Raw genomic sequence first — 18,565 nt, 5'->3', positions numbered from 1 at the left:
TTTCTATGGCAGGTCGATTCACATGCCATGACATGAAGTTAATAAATGACAGTGAGCCAGCTGTGCATGTATCTCTGCTTACCTCAACGATTTTTATGTGAGTATATCCAACTCTGCTCAATTGTGTGTGTGTACCTAAGCAGTGCTTCCGTGTGTGTGTGTGTGTGTGTGTGTGTGTGTGTGTGTGATGGTCTTGTGACATGCTTTGAGCACTGAACAGTGCAAATAAAAGCTTCATTATGCAGTATGATGAATGTAATTTCCTCAGTGTACAGTGATAAACAGACTCGGAGCTGATGTGAGTGAATGAAGGAAGCTCTTATTCCACAGAAACAAACACACACAAAGCGTCCTCATCTTACATTAGCCTGAAAACACTCCAAAACACAGAAGAACAACTTCTGCTGCAGTGCTCAACTCAATTTGTGGAACCTAAAAAAAACCCATTTTTTTGTGCAATTCCATTTGGTGCCACTAGTGGTGCAGAAATGAAAGCTCTACTGAGGTGTGATATTAAGACACTACAAAGTGGCATCAAATGAAATTTTGTAAACACATAATCTTATCCCAAACTCACACCATTTCTTGAGCCAAAACTGAATGTGTTTACATCCATGATACTGGTTAAGCTTAACAAGCCAAAAACATGTGTGTTAAAGTCTGAACAGTTCATTTTTGTACGTTTGTAAGTGTGTTTGTGTGTGAATTGGTGTGTATGTTTTGCACTGAGGATGTTTTAGAGTCTCACCCTGTAATGTCTGCCTGTTCCCCGACTGTCGCTCACTTCAACGTTGTGTCGAAGAAGCGAAAACTAGGGGTCTCTCTTGACCGCCGAATATGCCTAGATCTATGAAAAAAGGCCAATGAGAAGTTGGCAGATAGTATTTGCATACCCCGCCCCCGGACATAAGGGTATAAAAGGCGAGGAAATACTATGAGTTCATTCAGAAATTTTCTTCAGAGCCGATGGTCGCGTATGCAGTCAGCTGCGAGTTACACACCCGTTCCTGTTCCTCTGACGCTGCCTGCTGTTGGATTCTACGGCGCATTACAGCGGCTTTCTCCTTCTCTGCACAGCAGTGCAGTTTGCCCCTGGGTGCATCGACAGCACAGTTAAGAGTTATTTTCTCTAAAAGAGCAAATGCACAGCTGGCGTTGAACGTCCTTTTCAGGACGTGTCTTTTTAAAGACGTGTTTCCGCCTCTGCAGATTACACACAGGCAGCGTTTTATGAATGGTCTATGTTCTCAGTGCAAGAACATAGCCATGACAGCATTGCAGTCGCGGCTTTCTTTTGTCATGAGTGAAAGCCACTTCAGCCGCCCCCCGTGCCTCGCCTCTTTCCTACGGGATTGGGGCAGGCGCCGCGGGTGATGAAGGCGATTTGGGGACAATGACGGGCTCTGTTCGGTGGGTAAATCTCCTCGAACCACCCGCCTCCCCGGCACGCTTGCTTTCTTCCATCCGAGCTCGGGATGTGTGCGGTCCGCTTCACGGCCGGCCTGCAGGTCCCTTGAGCTCCCGGAATTGGATGATGACATCGCCGCTGCATCGGAGAGTGTTACAGCGGCGTCTGATGCTGATGACTCGTCTGCGCGCCCAGTCTGAGCCTGATGCACAGAGGTCCGCTATGCTTTCCTGGGTACCGACTGCGAGGCTGGACCGGAAAATCCCGCCCCATCCCCTCACGGCTACTTTGGTTCCATGGGCATGTGCGCCGCTCACAGCCCCGCTCCGAGAAGCCGGCATCCGCATACTCAATTACCTCAACGATTGGCTCATCCTGGCCCGCTCGTGATAATTACTATGCGCGCACAGAGACCAGGTGCTCAGGCACCTCAGCCGCTTGGGGCTTCAGGTCAACAGGGAAAAGAGCAAGCTCACTCCAGTTCAGAGCATCTCTTTTCTCGGCATGGGGTTAGACTCAGTCTCATTGACGGCACGTCTCAACAACAAGCTCCTGGGGCATATGGCAACCTCCGCGGCGGTCGCGCTGCTGGGGTTGATGCATATGAGACTGCTTCAGCACTGGCTTCAGACTTGAGTCCCGAGACGAGCATGGCGCCGCAGCACGTACCGTGTGATGATCACTGCCTGCCGCCAGACATTTAAACACTGGACAGACCTCTGCTTTTTACAGGCAGGATTACCCTTGCAGCAGGTGTCCCGACGCGTCCTGGTCACGACCGATGCCTCCACATTGGGTTGGGGCACCGTGTGCAACGGGCACGCAGCTGCGGGCCGTTGGAGAGGGGCCCCGCTGCGTTGGCATATCAATTGCCTAGAGTTGGTGACTGTTTTCTTTGCCCTGCAGAAGTTCCTCCCACTGGTTCAGGGCAAACATGTCCTAGTCAGGTCAGACAGCACCACTGTGGTAGCATACATAAATCGCCAAGGCGGCGTACGCTCCCGCCACGTTACGACTCGCCCGTTGTCTCCACTCACGTCCCCGGCAACCTCAATGTGATAGTGGACGCACTGTCACGACAACGCTTGCCCAGCAGAGAGTGGAGGCTTCACCCCCAGTCGTCCAGCTGAGTTGGGAACGATTCTGCAAGGCCCAGGTAGACCTGTTTGCCTCCCGAGAAACCTCCCACTGCCCCCTCTGGTATGCCCGAACAGAGGCTCCCCTCGGGGCAGATGCACTGGTGCTGTGCAAGGTCAGGGAGGATGAGGAGCAAGTCACCCTAGTGGCTCCGTACTGGCCCACTCGGACTTGGTTTTCGGACCTTACGCTTCTCGTGACAGCCCCTCCCTGGCGAATTCCCCTGAGGAAGGACCTTCTTTCCCTGAGGGGACCTGCAAGCGTTCTCTGTCAGCGACACTTGCCTGGAGTTCGGTCCGGCAGACACATATGTGAGCCTAAGACCGCGGCCGGGCTACATGCCCAAGGTTCCTACCACGCTCTTTAGAGACCAGGTAGTGAACCTGCAAGCGCTGCCCCGGGAGGAGGCAGACCCAGTCCTTTCGTTGCTGTGTCCGGTATGTGCTTTGCGTACCTATTTGGAGCTCTAGACGTTCTGAGCAGCACTTTGTCTGCTTTGGGGGACAGCAGAAAGGGAACGCTGTCTCCAAACAGAGGCTCGCCCACTGGGTCGTCAATGCCGTTTCATTGGCTTATCACGTCCAGGCCGTGCCCCCCTTGCGGGTCCGAGCGCACTCAACCAGAAGTGTTGCGTACTCGTGGGCACTGGCCAGGGGCACCTCCCTGGCAGACATTTGTAGAGCAGCGGGTTGGGCAACACCTAATACCTTCGCGAGATTTTACAATCTCCGGGTTGAGTCAGTATCTTCCCGTATTCTCTCACGCTGACGAACTGGCTGGGTGAATCGCTTGCACCTAGCGCCCTTTACCTCAGCTGAGGTAAAACCGTGTGCCTGTTTCTCCCAGCAGATCCCAGCTCTCGGATGCCTGGATGATTCCTCCCTAGCCATTGTGGGTTCGCAGTTCAGCGGAGGAACTCGCCGACCCAATCCACTGCGGGTACTTAATCTACTTTGTACTGGAACAGGTGCTCCACAGGTCAAGGACTCCTACGCGGACTCCCCCTGTGTGTATTATCCGCAGTGCGGTCCTCTTACAAAAGTGGACCAGCGTTTTCCTCCGGTCGCCATGTTGTAGCAACTCCCCCCACCTTGAGGCTGGATCTACCACCGCGCCACTTTCCACATGTCACCTAAAGACCCATGTGACATATTCACCACTCTTACCTCCCCTTTCGGGCAGGTGTGGTTTCCGCAGGGTCTTTTCCCCCTGAAAGAATAGGAAACTAGGTAAGACCCCCTTCCCTTGATGCATGTAAAGGCCCCGGCCGTGAATTGCTCCATGCGTGAAACATAGAGAGAAAAGAGGCCCAGCCAGGCTTGGCCCGTTCCCAGGTTGGCAAGCGTCACCTTGTTCCCCTTGTCAGGGTAACCAGAAGGATTCTGATTACTTTATGGGGCATTGGGGAATGGTATGTGCAGTCTGATACAGCTGGTTGCGTTTGCACGTGACAATACCTGCCCGCTTCTGTATCAGCAGTTCACGTACACGGCTCAGTGCATGGCATGATTTAATTGGGACCCCTAGTGTCGCTTCTTCGACACAACGTCTCGTTCCCTCCATCGGGGAACGGAGGTTACATACGTAACCTAATTTATTTATTGATTGTATTTGACAGCTCAAAAACCAATTGGTCTGTTATTTTATTTTCATTCATTTTTATTGGTCGGTCAATTTTGACAGTGAATACCAAAGGTGCTGATTTAAAAAAAAAAAAAAAAGTTTAATAAATTAACCAAACTTCCTCTTTCGAAAAGAACACAAAAGTGCAGAGTATTGTTAGCATGTATCTGCATTGGACTCAGATAATACGTGTATTATGCAGACTAAGTTCAGATTCTAGTATGATCCTTTGCCCTCTGCCATCAGAGGAAAGCATGCAGGAAAATAACCTCCTCCAGACAGACGACAATCTGATATGGTTGTCAATCTGACAATCTCTTAGGAAGAAGAGTTGCTGCTGTGTGTCTATACCATAGAATGTAAAAAAAAGGTGGACGATGCCCCTTCGCTCTTTTCCATTGGTGAGAACTGAAGCCGCCAGTGTCCCGATATGGCACTGACATCTTGGGACTTGAGTCTGCGCAGTTGCGTTTTCGGGACTAGACCTGCGCAGTAGTGAGCAGGAAGTAAAGCCGCGAAATCATGGCCCCGCCCTCACTCTCGCTGAATCAATCGCAAGCACACGCCCCTGCACTTTTGACTGTGTGAAATAATTAATTATAGAAATTTAGATATTACATTTAAAGCTCCAATCTCCTCAGCCCTCCGAAGATCCCGAAAAAAAGTCAGTTGGTGCTTCAGTGACTACTTCGCTCAGAGAACCTGTCAATCACAGCTGTCAATCATGATGTCACTGCATCGTTTTTATAGCATCAAATAACTAACTAAAAACAAACTTATTTTGAAAACAAACACTTGAAATTACATCAACGTGATAGAAACTACAGTAAATGACAGAAACTATCTTTGGAAAAAAGATATGTTAAGTGTAATTTAATTGTTTAGTTGGTCTCACGTCCTGTTGAATAACATGGGGAGGCGGGGTTTATGACCTATACTAGGACTAGTCACCAAGGGGCGATCGAGACGTTTTTGGCTTCACTTTTGAGGGCTTGTGCGGCACACTTGGTCTATACTTTATGTGTTAAACATCCAGACTCAAAGCAGATGTGCACAGACACATGCCAAATTAATCTGTGTTATGCACGAGGCGCTGTCTTCAGATACTGCATGTGTCTGATATAGATTAAAATCAGAACAGTGACTGTGTATTTCTCAGATACATAATTAAGTCACAATGATGCAGTCATCGCCTAAATAAACAAACCTCACAACACAAACAAATCATAAAACACAACAAAGCATCATGAATGTGCCTAAAACACCAGCACAAATGGACACTGTTAAGATTACATGTGTTAATGTGTCTTACTTTGTTCTGATAGGGCGTCTCATAGTTTTTATGGGGACTGAATCCAGCACACAGTTTGAAGAGACTTTGCATAACTGCACATGACTTTCTAACACTGTTTACTGCTCAGGATTGTTGTACACAGGTTGAGCTCTAGCATGACAGCCCCTACTTTAACTGAAGTAGGGAAACCCTGTGTGACCTACACCTCATCACCTGATCCTTTTTGGGGCTGAGTCTGAGGCCAGATTCCTGGAAAAGTAGTCAAGTCAAGTGGATTTTATTGTCGTTCAACCATATACAGTTAGTACAGTACACAGCGAAATGAGACAACGTTCCTCCAGGACCATGGTGCAACATAGGACAAACACAGATCCACATTAGACTACACAGACTAAATAACATTTCTACATAAAGTATGTGCAAAAATTATGGGACAGTACAATAAATTACTAAAAGGAACAGGACAATAGGCACAGTAAGAGACAGTGCAGCGCCGACCTGTACACATTTGTAATCAGAGTAGTGCAAAAAGATTACACTTTCTAAAATGCTAAATGTAAACATAACATACTATGAAATAGTGTTCTATGGACATAGCAGTTATTAAGGTAGCAGCCATGTATAAAGTGACAATGAATTAAAGTGCAAATCTGGACATGTGCAAAAGTTGAATGGTGTACAGGTGTGTATGTGTGTCAGTCCAGTCTCTGAGTATTGAAGAGTCTGATGGCTTGGGGGAAGAAGCTGTTACATAGTCTGGCCGTGAGGGCCCGAATGCTTCGGTACCTCTTGCCAGATGGCAGGAGGGTGAAGAGTTGTGTGAGGGGTGTGTGGGGTCATCCACAATGCTGGTTGCTTTGCGGATGCAGCGTTTTGTGTAAATGTCTTTGATGGAGGGAAGAGAGACCCCGATGATTTTCTCAGCTGTCCTCATTATCCTCTGCAGGGCTTTGCGGTCCAAAACGGTGCAAGTCCCAAACCAGGCAGTGATGAGGATCAGGATGCTCTCAATAGTCCCTCTACAGAATGTAGTGAGGATAGGGGTGGGAGATGTGATTTTCTCAACCTTCAAAGAAAGTAGAGACGCTGCTGGTCTTTCTTGGCAATAGAGCTGGTGTTGAGGGACCAGGTAAGTTTCTCCGCCAGGAGAACACCAAGGAATTTGGTGCTCTTGACGATCTCCACAGAGGAGCTGTCGATATTCAGTGGAGAGTGGTCACTCTGTGCTCTCCTAAAGTCAACAACCATCTATTTTGTTTTGTCCACATTCAGAGACAGGTTGTTGGCTCTACACCAGTCCGTTAACCACAGACTGAACATGTGCCAGTCAGTACACTCAAAACAGTCCTGAAGAGCAGATATGGCTCCTGCTGGCCAGGTTTTCACCTGCTTATGAAGCAGTTTTGTGCACCAGATGAGCTGTCTGTATGCTGGAATTAGAATAACAGAGATGTGATCTGAGTAGCCGAGGTGGGGCGGGCTCTGTCCGGTACACGCCTGGAATGTTTGTCAGGGTTGCCAACTCTCACGCATCTGGCGTGACACTCACGCATTCAGCCTCAATCTCACGGTCTCACGCTCAACAAAGAAATCTCACGCTAAATTAGACATTCTTCTGTGCTGTATTTTTTTCACTCATGTGCACTAATATTTCCGAATTACTATAAACAAGCTCAGGCTCTTAACTACTGATTGGACCACTGTGTCTAATGCCTTTCTATGATTGTTGATTCGCTGGAAACATTTGTCGTCGTACGTTAGTGATGTCTGCTGTCTATTTATTGGCATCTTCCATAGCATCTTCACCTTCAACGCCAGGAAAACGTTTAGTGGCCTGTTTGGTGTAGAATCAGCAATGGTTATCTAGGTAAGAAACATATAATTTATTAAAACGATATACTTGCTCAACTGTATGTCATTATTAAACTTTGTCTGACAGAAAGTCGCATTATTATACTCTTAGCAAAGCAAAGAAACGGTACCGTTAAAGTTTTAGGTGTAACGTTAATGAAAGCTAGTTTAGGTCAGCTAGTATGTAGCTAACGTTGTCTTTTAAATTAGAATTAGAACTTTGCTGTGGCAAACGGATGAGCACAACGGTATTATTAACACAAACGATGGATTATAACTCCTTGTTAGATCATGAGTTTGATGACATATTTTCGAAAGAGGACGGACAAACGTAGAGAGGAGATTGGGGAGACAACAGAATCTCACCAGCAGGTAAGCTAATTGGTTTCAAAGATGATTATTTGTTACACCTGACCTAGATGATAAACATGTGTAAACGTTAACTAAGCGAGACAGGTAGTAGCCTATCTTTTTTGGTGGGCTAAAAATGGGGGTTGGGGACCAGGGGTGTGTGTATAAAAATATAAATATATTAATATATCAGGTATATGAGGTCTGACTCTGGTGGGGATGGGGGGGTAGGTGTGAGACGAGGCTTCAGCATTTGTGTAGCGGCTATTCTGCAGAGTAGTGAGTGTATAATTGGCTACTGTATCGTGAATAATTATGTAATTGGAAAGAAGGATGCCATGTGATTATGTAGATTTAACCCTGCCTTTTAGATAGAGGCAAGGGTGGTGGAAGAGGGACACTGTCAGGATGAGGAGGAGGATGCCAGTCGAAATTCAAGCAAGAAAAGGGCTAGAAAAGGAGCTGCAAAGTACAGTACAAAATTCAGTAGTGCCTGGAGTACAGAGTGGACTTTTATAAAACCTGGCACCACCCAGCACCATTTCTGGTGTGACATCTGCAGGCGTGAACTGGAGTGCGGCCATCAAGGGAGAGCGGATGTGCAGAGGCACATCACCAGTGACGGTCACATAAAAAAACAGAAAACCCTTCAAAGCTCCCAGAAAATACACAGTTTATTTTGTTCAAGAACTGATGAACTGAATCTTGAGACTCAGGTGATTAGTAAATTAAGATCCATGCAAGTGCTCACATAGGCTCACATTCAACTAAATCTTTTTATGTATTATGTATTTTATGTACTAAAGGTAACTCTAAGACTAGGAGGGCAGAGATCAAGGTTGCGGTGGCCACGGTCAACCATAATATTCCTTTAGCATTCGCTGATCATCTTAGTCCTCTTTTCAGGGAGTGTTTTCCAGACTCAAAAATGGCAAAGAAATATTCCTCAGCGAGAACCAAAACGTCGGCCATCATTAATGGGGCAGTCAGTCCCTATCTTTTGTCTGAGCTTGTGAAACACTTAAGGGAGAAACCATTCAGTCTCTCAACAGATGGGTCCAATGACACAGGTGACATTTAATTCTTTCTCTTGGGTACCTTTTGCAACTAACTTTGGCCTGACTGAACTATTTTATTGTGAATTCAGGGAAGGAGAAAATGAATCCCATTACTATAAAGACCTTTCACAAGGATGGGGTGGTCCACCGATTCCTGGACATGGGGGTAACAGAAGAAGAGCATTGTGGCACTGCAGCAACCATTTTTGCCAAGATAGACTCAGTGTTGAAGAAGCACTCAATACCATGGACTAATTGCATTTCCCTTTCTGTGGACAATGCCAGTGTTAATGTGGGAAACAGAAACTCCATAAAAACAAGGCTTCTGAAAGAGCACCCCTCCTTGTTCATATTGGGCTGCCCGTGCCACATAGTGCACAATAATGCATCTGCTGCTGGTGCAGTGTACACTGAGGTAAATACTGAAATTAGTCCCAGACATGTATTACAAAAATGTACTCCAAAGGAAAATATTTATTTACATACAACACTTGCATGCTTTCTGAGAACTGTGTTAATATCTGCCTTTAAAAAAATAGATCACAGGGTTTGATATTGAAGACATGGCTGTGGATGTGGGCTATTGGTTCAAGAGCAGCACCAAACGGAAGAATAAACTTGATGGTAATTCAGCAACCTCATTTATGATGTAATTTTAACTACATTTCAGTAATCGTTGCTAAAGAGGGGCCATTTGGCCAAAATAGACCATTTCAATACCCAGCCTAAATGTAAGGGGGTAATAGGACTGTAAAATTGTATTTGAGCTTATCGGTAAATCAAAGTAGAATACATTTATTTATTAACATCAAAGAACAAGGTATAATACGTATAATAAGTAATTCACCCATTCTACAATCCCTTTAAATACATTGAACTGCTCATTTGCATTAATCAATGATTTATCATTTCAGAGTTTTGTGTGTTCTGTGACACGACTTACATGGAGACGCTGCTTCATGTGAGCACACGGTGGCTGAGTCTGGAGCAGGTTGTGACCCGTATTCTACGCCTCTATGCTGCACTCAGGAGTTATTTTGGAAGCTGCAGTAAGTATTGACCTAGTGTATGCTTTATAAACCTATTGGCTGAATATCACTTGTTATGGAACCCTATCCTGAGTAAAGTATAACATTACAAGATGTACAAGTAGGGATCAATGATTTTAATTGTTGAGTAAAAGTTCATTTTTCATTCAATAACTTAATTCAATGTTGCATTGATTCATTATACACAATGTGAAATATTTCAAGTCTAATTTTGATGATTAGGCTATAATTTACAGGTTTTAAAACAGAACTGAGTATCTCAGAAAATTAGAATATTATGAAACAGTTCAATATTTTCAGGTTCACTTTGTCACACCATCATTATTGCCATCACAAAAGTTTTCTGAGCCTTGACATTCTCTGTCTGATTAGACTTCCAAATTATTGAAGTAGCCTAAATTAACTTTTTTAACCATCAATATTCCAATTCATTAATCATTACTTATTGTTTCCTATTGATATTTTTGCTTTTGCCTGTATTTCTACTTTCAGATGAGAAACAAGCAAGGTGCGTCCGATTGCGTGTGCTGTTTGAAGATCCAATGACTGAAATTCACCTGCTCTTTTATCAGTCCACGCTGATCATCTTTACACACTTCAACCTTCTCTTCCAACGTCAAGACCCCTCCGTCTACCTACTACATGACCAAGTACGTAACACTCAATGTTGCAAGTAGTTAATATTACAGATTATTACATGGGACTTAAATCCTAATTTCTGAGCCATCCCAGTGTTGCTTTGCATAAAAGTAAGTAGAATAAAATTGTGTTTTTTGTGTACTAAAGATCAGGTTTTTCATAAAGAAACTGATGTCAAAATTCCTGAAGCCAGGAGCTTTCAGAGCAGTTGATGTGGACAGTGTGGACATCATGAATGAAGAGAACCAACTCCCAGGTCAGTATGATGGCACAAAAGACAGTTATCTTGATACTTTGTTGGCTGGTCTTAAGTTACTCTTGGTGATCAATTGTGCATTCTGTGATGCCTGTAGATTCACAGCTTGGCATTGGCTTCACAACAAGAACCACCTTGAACAGACTCGTTGAAGCTGGTCATGTCTCCCCTGAGGCTGTTAAGAAGTTCCACATGGCAGCAAGAAGTTTCTTCATAAGATCAGTGGAGTATGCCTTGGCCAAGCTGCCTCTGAATGACCAAGTGCTGTGGACTTCAAGCAGAAAACGGATGTTGCTGTGGATTATGTGCAGTACTTTGTTCAAAGGTATCCATCCTACCATCATTATAGTGGAGAAAAGGTGGAATAAGTTTAGGAGTTGGTATACAAGTGATGGTTCATTCTGTTTCTCTAATGTTTAGGTTCAACCATCTCCTGCCATATGACGAGCTGAGGGAACAGGACCACTTAAATGATGAATTCCTGGAGTACCAGATGATGGAAGAAAAAGACATCCCTGATGCCATCTGGAGAGATGCTGTTGTCAGAGAGAGTGCAGATGGAGAGTACCACAGGATGGATCGAATTTGGGCCTATCTCAGCACAGTGAAGAACCGCATAAGTGGAACCCTACAATTCCCAAGACTGGTAACGGTTGCACAGCTAGTGTTGATTCTGCCACATTCTAACGCTGATGCTGAACGTACCTTCTCTGTGGTTGGACTTAACAAGACAGACACACGGAATAAACTGTCTCTTGATGGCACACTTTCATCCATTATGTCTATCAAAATGAGCAACATTGAGCCCTGCTACAAATATGAGCCCCCTGCTCAGATTATAAAAGATGCTAAGTCTGCCACAACCCGTTACAACAGGCCAAATGTCAGTGTTTAGGAGAAACCATTCGAAATTCTGACACATTCTCATATTCAGTTTATTTGTTCTAGTTTACAAGGCACTTGTAAAGATTTTTGTGAGCACCTATATAAATAAATGAAGGTTTTCAAGAAACTTTCCCACTTTTTTTTTTACCAAAACTTCAAACATTGGGAAATTAATGTAATCGGTGTAGGTTTAGATGGTAAGAGGTTTGTGGTGGCGGCAGCAGTGGCCGCCGGCCAAAATTTCCAGTAGGCCGCTGCATGCGCATGTTTGGGGAGAAATCTCACTCCAGGCAAATCACCAAAGTTGGCAACCCTGGTTTGTGTACACAAGATCTAGCGTGTTCGACCCTCTCGTTGCAAAGACCACATACTGATGGAATTTAGGGAGCACTGTCCTGAGATTCGCATGGTTGAATTCTCCGGCGACAATAAACAGTCCGTCAGGGTGAACGTTCTGCAATTCGCTAATAGCCCCATACAGTTCAACGAGCGCTTCCTTAGCATTAGCGCTGGGGAGAATGTAAACTCCGGTTATTATGACAGTGGTGAATTCCCGTGATAAATATAAATGTCTGCATCTAACATTCACAATCTCCACCAGCGATGTTCTTGCACCATTCCGTGTTGGTGTAAACACACAAGCCACCACCGCCTTACCACATAGAGCTGCATTTATATCGGCATGAAACAAGGCGAGCCCGTCTAGCTGAATGGTGGCGTCCGGAACTCTGTCGCTGAACAACGTCACCGTGAAAACAAAGACGCAGCCGTCTCTAAACTCATGCTGCGTAGTCTGCTGGAGTCGGATGTAGTCCAGTTTATTGTCCAGGGAGCAAACATTTTATATCAGGATAGACAGGAGAGCCAGTCGGCTAGGGTTTGTCTTTAGCCTAGCATGGACTCCCGCCCTCTTGCCGCATTTCCGCTTTCTTGCACACCGCTTATGATGTCCTTTCCACCAGCATCAGGCGACACCGTGGTCTGGAGGCCTGGTCTCTGCAGCAAGCCGAGTTCGCATAGCTTCTCCTGCAGCTCATCATGCAGCTGGGTTGTTGCATGAATCTTATATTTGAGTAGTGTCTGGTGATGGTAAACACGAACACCGGTTGCTCCGATGTCCATGTGCCGTAAAATTCAAACTAAGTAACAAAAATAGCACCATTATGGATCCAGAGCGACTACTGCGTGCTACTGCGCCGCCTTCTTGGATCAACATGCATACTAACAAGTAGCCTATATTTTTAATAGTATTAGTATACTACCATCTAATGAAATGGTTGACTCCTTTGTCACACTAAGACTAATTTCATAGTCAACATTTTAAGCATTCTAAATTCTAAAACATCATATTTACGATATTTTGCATAATTTGGCAGAATTACAGCTTGATTGGAATTGAGGCCCAATCAAAATATTCTGTTCACAAGTGATATTTACCTTAAAATTACTGACAAAAAAACAGTCCCACTAAAATACAGCCAAACTCCATATGCACTCTTTTTGTAGCGTCCTACAAGGATAATTTACTCAAAAAAGGACAATTCTGTCATCATTTACTTGCTCTCATTTGTTTCAAACCAATATGACTTTCTTTTTTCCATGGAAAACAAAATTAGAATGTTAGCTTAAGTCACCATTCACTTTCATTGTATGGAAAAAGATCCAATGAAAGTGAAAGATGACTGAGGACATCATTCTGTCAAACATTTCCTGTTGTGTTCCACAGAAGAAATAATGTCATACAGGGTTGGAACAGCATGAGGGTGAATAAATGATGACAGACTTTTCATTATGGTTGAACTATCCCTTTAATGTTTACTACTGAAATATAGAGCAGAGGTCAGATAACTGTGTTTGTGCTGTACCTTGTCACTGTCCACAGTGTTTTGAGAGGTTCTGGAGGCAATGGAGATGGTGTCTGGCTGACTGCTGCCATCACCCTGACTGTCTGCATCTTCACCGGCATCCCTACAAACACACACACATTTTCATTTTCAACAGAAGTGAACACTGTGTGTTCTGTTAAATTTAAAATAACTGTCCAGTACAACAGGTAAGCATGTCATATTACAGTATTTATTGTTGAGATGTGTCTGACCTCTTGCTGTTGTTGCGGGGTTTGACAGGGGTTTTGGGAGCATAGATTGGCTCCTTTTGTGCCCCCTTCAGGTGAATGATTCTTTCCTGAATTACCTCACGAATGTTCTTGATCCACTCTTGCTTCACCTCTATACTGGATGCCTGGAGAGAAAACAAACACAATCACACACATTTATGTCACATGTCCATACTAGAACCCTTCAGGACAACACAACAATGCACAACTGTGGAAAATGTACGACCCGATTTATCTATATTTTTGTACTTTGTTCTACAGCGATTTGTTCTCAAGCCATTTCAATAAAGGGAGCATGTCAAAATTAAAAGACATTGATGCTCTAATTTAGTAAATCATAAAATAATTTAAGGGATAGTTCACTCAAAATTAAAATTCTCTCATCATTTACTCACTCTCTTGCCATCCCATTTGTGTATGACTTTCTTTCTACTGCAAAACACAAAGATTTTTAAAAGAATATTTTAGATCTGTAGGTCCCTACAATGCAAGTGAATGGTGGCCAGAACTTTGAAGCTCCAAAAAGCACATAAAGGCAGCATAAAATTAATACTCACAACTCCAGTGGTTAAATCTATACCTTCTGAAGCTTTAAATTAATATAAATTCTCCTCCCTGCCCAGTAGTTAGCGATAAGCACAAAGACTTTGAATCACCAAATACAAAAGAAGATGAATGTGAAAATAAAAGTGGAAGTGGAGATTTATAGTAAAAAGAGTGTTTCTCACCCACACCAATCATATCGCTTCATAAGATATGGATTTAAATACTAAAGATGTATGAATTACTTTTATGCTGCCTTTATTTGCTTTTTGGAGTTTCCCAGTTCCGGCCACCATTCACTTGAATTGAAAGGACTTACAGAGCTGAGATATTTTTCTAAAAATCTTAATTTGTGTTCTGCAGAAGAAAGTCATGCACATCTGGGATGGCCTGAGGGTAAATGATGAGAGAATTTTCATTTTTGGGTGAACTACACATTTAATATTAAAATTAACATTAAAAACAGTCTGTGAAGTGTACCTTTAAGACAGTTTTGTTGTCTGATGAGGGTGTGCGGCCAACCCAGAGAGCAAATTTACATGGTTCGCCCTCCACATGCTCTGTGACACCCATGTTAGACGTCTGAAAACATCACAACATTACACACAATCTGTAAAAATGTATTCAGTATTTTGGGAACATTTATTTAAAATGACATCAAAGTGCAATACAAAGGTATTAGACTGTACCAATAAAAAAATTAATATGAAGAATTTGATATGCTATAGATATCTTCTAACATTCCGTTTATTAAAACTAGGCTCGTCAATCTATTGAAACAATCTATTGATTCCACCGAGCTCATTGAAATGCATGCTGTGAAGGACACGTGATGCTGCTTTAGAATATGACAAAACAAGGTATTTTACAAGCCAGCACAATGTTGCTGTCAACTGTTTGAAACAGCATTTGCATTAAGATTATGGCAACAATATGTTGCTTTAAAATGTTGTCTAGGAAGGCAGCTCGCTAGGTTTTGAAACAGAGCTAAAAAGTGTATCTAGTGAATGTTTCTGAAGTACCAGTAGTTTGTTCTTGTAGATGTATTTCGATCGTCCCGCCGAGTCTTTAATCTCTTTGCTGAAGACGAGGGAGATCTCAAACAGGAAGAGGTGTCGGTCTCGTCCCTTACGGATCAGCGATTTGGGGTCCCACACCTGGAAGGTATCCTGCAGAATGAGTTCACCATGGACATCCAGATTCTCATCAAAACCTGAGGAAACAAAGGGTCATATTTCATATGAGTTATGCAAGTATCAGTAGAAAAAAATCAAATAATAGGTCAAAAAAGATATGTAAAAAGGTCTGCTACCTGACCCAAGGACGATGGAACCTTAAAAACAGTGAGGTTTCAGGTCAGGTTTGGTTTTTTAAATTTAAAAATAACAATAATGCTGATTAAATAATAAAACAATATTTAATAATAAACTGTCACATAAATAAATAAAGTAAATTATATAATTTTAAAATGTATTTAAAAAATTTATTATTATTATTATTATCAGACAAATAGGGTTTTACATTATATTTCTATGTAAACGCACTGGACAGACATCTTTGATCATTGTGTCACCGCGTCTTGCTGTTTTTTTCAGTGTCTCGAACAGGACAGCTGCATTTCTAAGACTATGTGTCAAGTTAAAAACCCACCTCGAGACACCAGGTTTCTGTTTCATTGGCTGCTCTGTTGTATGCTGCACATTTTAGCAAACATATTTGGTCATCCAGGTATTCCATTCATACTACAAATTCAGTTTGCATACTAAACACAGTATACATACTGACCACTGCAAAAGTAGTAAGTGTAGTATAGTAGTGTGCAGCTCTTCCTAAAAAAGTAAATGTTTGTTTTTGCATCTGTCTATGTGTTTACCCTCTAGCATGCTGAGATGCATGGCATCGTTGGCTCTCTTTGGCACACTCAGCATGACCTCCAGACCATCTTTAATTTCACCTTTGCCCTCTTCACAGCAGGACAGCAGCTCCTGCAGACATACAGAGTGTACTGAACACTACACAACAATTAACACTTTGACCTTCGGTCTGAATGTGTTGACACAAGGAAACAAACACTCATGTATAGTACCTTGAGCAGCAGCTGGTATTTGGTGATTCTCTGCACAGGTTTGATGAGGTATGATGATATAGAGTTGGTCAGACCATGTCTTTTCTGTATCTCCTGCTCAGAACACACAAAACCAATTATAATACACAATAATTATGATATAGCACATCATTCTCATACACACACTGACCTATGTCAACTATTTCTATAACTATTCACTCCCTTGTGCTGCAGTGACATGTCCAGAGTGAGTGACTCACTGGCTCCATCTACTGACCTCTGTTGATCATGTACATACAACATGCCATTTGAGTTTAGGTGATAACACTTAAAAACAGAAATATGAAAGCAAATGCATATGTACTTACATCAAAAAAACTCCCAGCATGTTCCAGAATGAGCTGACTTGAATCCGGTTTATTTTTGCAATATGTGACATAAACATTAAACTTATCAGCCTGAAACACAAAAACACATGCATGATATTGGCATGTCAAAGACAAAGTAAAAACGTGCCCACAGTTTCATTTTAAACAATTTTAACGAATCTGTCTATGATTACAGAATGTCAAATAAATTTTTAGCTGCACACCTGTTATAATTTCTCATCTGATAAAATGGTAAGCTGGTGCTGAATTATTTACTGATTTTGGCTAATTTAGGCTTACTGTCTGAACTGGACAAAAGCCCTGTGTTGCCTGTTTCAATATCAACGTAATAATACACTCAAGTTAATGGTTAAAAAATACAGCAAAAATTGGTCACTATGTCATAAATATGGTGGATATATCATATACACTCACTGAGAACTTTAATAGTAACACTATGGCCTTAATAAAGTGCCCGACATGGTTTTCTGCTGTTGTAGCCCATCCCCTCAAGGTTCGATGTGTTGTGCATTCTGAGATGTTATTCTGCTCACTACAATCGTACAGAGTGGTTATCCGAGTTACCAAAGACTTTCTGCCAGCTCAAACCAGTCTGGCCATTATCAGTTTCCTGTACCTCTTTTTAACAAGGCATTTCTGTCCGCAGAACTGCCGCTTGCTGGATGTTTTTTTTTCACTTTTCGCACCATTCAGAGTAAATTCTAGAGACTGTTGTGTTTGAAAATCCCAGGAGATCTGCTGTTACAGAAATACTCAAACCAGCCCATCTACCACCAACAACCATGCCACAGTTGAAATCGCAGAAATCACATTTTTCCCCATTCTGATGGTTGATGTGAACATTAACTGAAGCTCCTGACCCATATCTACATGATTTTATGCACTGCTGCAACATGATTGGCTGATTAGACTATTACATGAATAAATAGGTGTACAGGTGTACCTAATAAAGTGCTCAGTGAGTGTATCTCTAATTTGTAGCTGTACATTTGAACTGAATATTTGCATACATGCACAACGCTACTCGTGATAATCACTTCTATAGCAATTAAAATGGCATGCAGGTGTTTGATAAACATATGTTTTACTGACCCATGTGACAAAGCAATGGCCCACATCCTCTGGTAACTGCTCATAATTGATCAGCTCTTTTAGAAATATACTACAACACAACAAAACAATATGCAAATGAGCTTTAAACTCTACTGCAGCTCATTTCCATATCTCATGGAAAACACATAGTCATAGCACACAAATCTGCATATTAAGCCTATAATTTTATTGGAAAGCATATTATGTCTCTCTTTATTTGTTATAATAAGAGAACCATCTATATGCTGGTAAAATGTAAATAATTTTGTTAATGTTTGCTTTATTGAATGTGCAGAAACCGACTTATTGTGGAAGTCGTAAATCTCTTGAATGTTTCCGAAGATGATGTGTTCTTTATTGGCAATTCCTGAAGGTACTTCCTCCACTCCACTGGTCATCTCCCAAAGATATGTCTAATAAAACCAACACACACAAGAGATGTGACAAAGACATTTAGCTTTCTGTGCATATAATTTTACATTTACACTGTACATGTGTAACATGTTTTCTGTAACATTTCTTCCGCTCTGTGACATGCATGTGTCCCTTCTCCACAAAATTATCTGCCAACTGGATCAACATCTTCACTTTCTCCTTAGTTTGCATGAAAAAAATATTCAGAATATTTAGAGAATAAGTTGTAAGGAAAGTAACATCAAAGTGATGTGGTGGACAACAGCATTTGACTGGATCTTTGGATACAGCAAACACCTAACCAGAGAGATAACATTGGCTATTCAACTTTGTTGTTAATTAGCAGAGCTCAATTTATGGGAAGTTTTTGTGTCTGTTTGTGAATGAGGTGTGCA

At 42.5% G+C, this 18,565-nt stretch overlaps 1 protein-coding gene across 1 annotated transcript in view; it reads right to left on the bottom strand.

Annotated features, from left to right (window-relative positions):
- Nucleotides 1-18,565, bottom strand: part of LOC127655014 (kalirin-like) — a 160,823-nt gene that overhangs the window by 94,794 nt on the left and 47,464 nt on the right. The window contains 9 exon segments of the mRNA XM_052142608.1: nucleotides 13,417-13,519; nucleotides 13,650-13,792; nucleotides 14,691-14,792; nucleotides 15,233-15,423; nucleotides 16,084-16,195; nucleotides 16,297-16,389; nucleotides 16,644-16,733; nucleotides 17,757-17,826; nucleotides 18,060-18,169. Of these exon segments, the coding sequence (XP_051998568.1) occupies nucleotides 13,417-13,519; nucleotides 13,650-13,792; nucleotides 14,691-14,792; nucleotides 15,233-15,423; nucleotides 16,084-16,195; nucleotides 16,297-16,389; nucleotides 16,644-16,733; nucleotides 17,757-17,826; nucleotides 18,060-18,169 (1,014 nt within the window).

This window comes from Xyrauchen texanus, chromosome 14, assembly GCF_025860055.1.
Source record: "Xyrauchen texanus isolate HMW12.3.18 chromosome 14, RBS_HiC_50CHRs, whole genome shotgun sequence".
Classification (NCBI taxonomy): domain Eukaryota; kingdom Metazoa; phylum Chordata; class Actinopteri; order Cypriniformes; family Catostomidae; genus Xyrauchen; species Xyrauchen texanus.
Note: the sequence above shows the minus strand (reverse complement) of the source record. Positions and strands in the feature narration are given on the sequence as shown.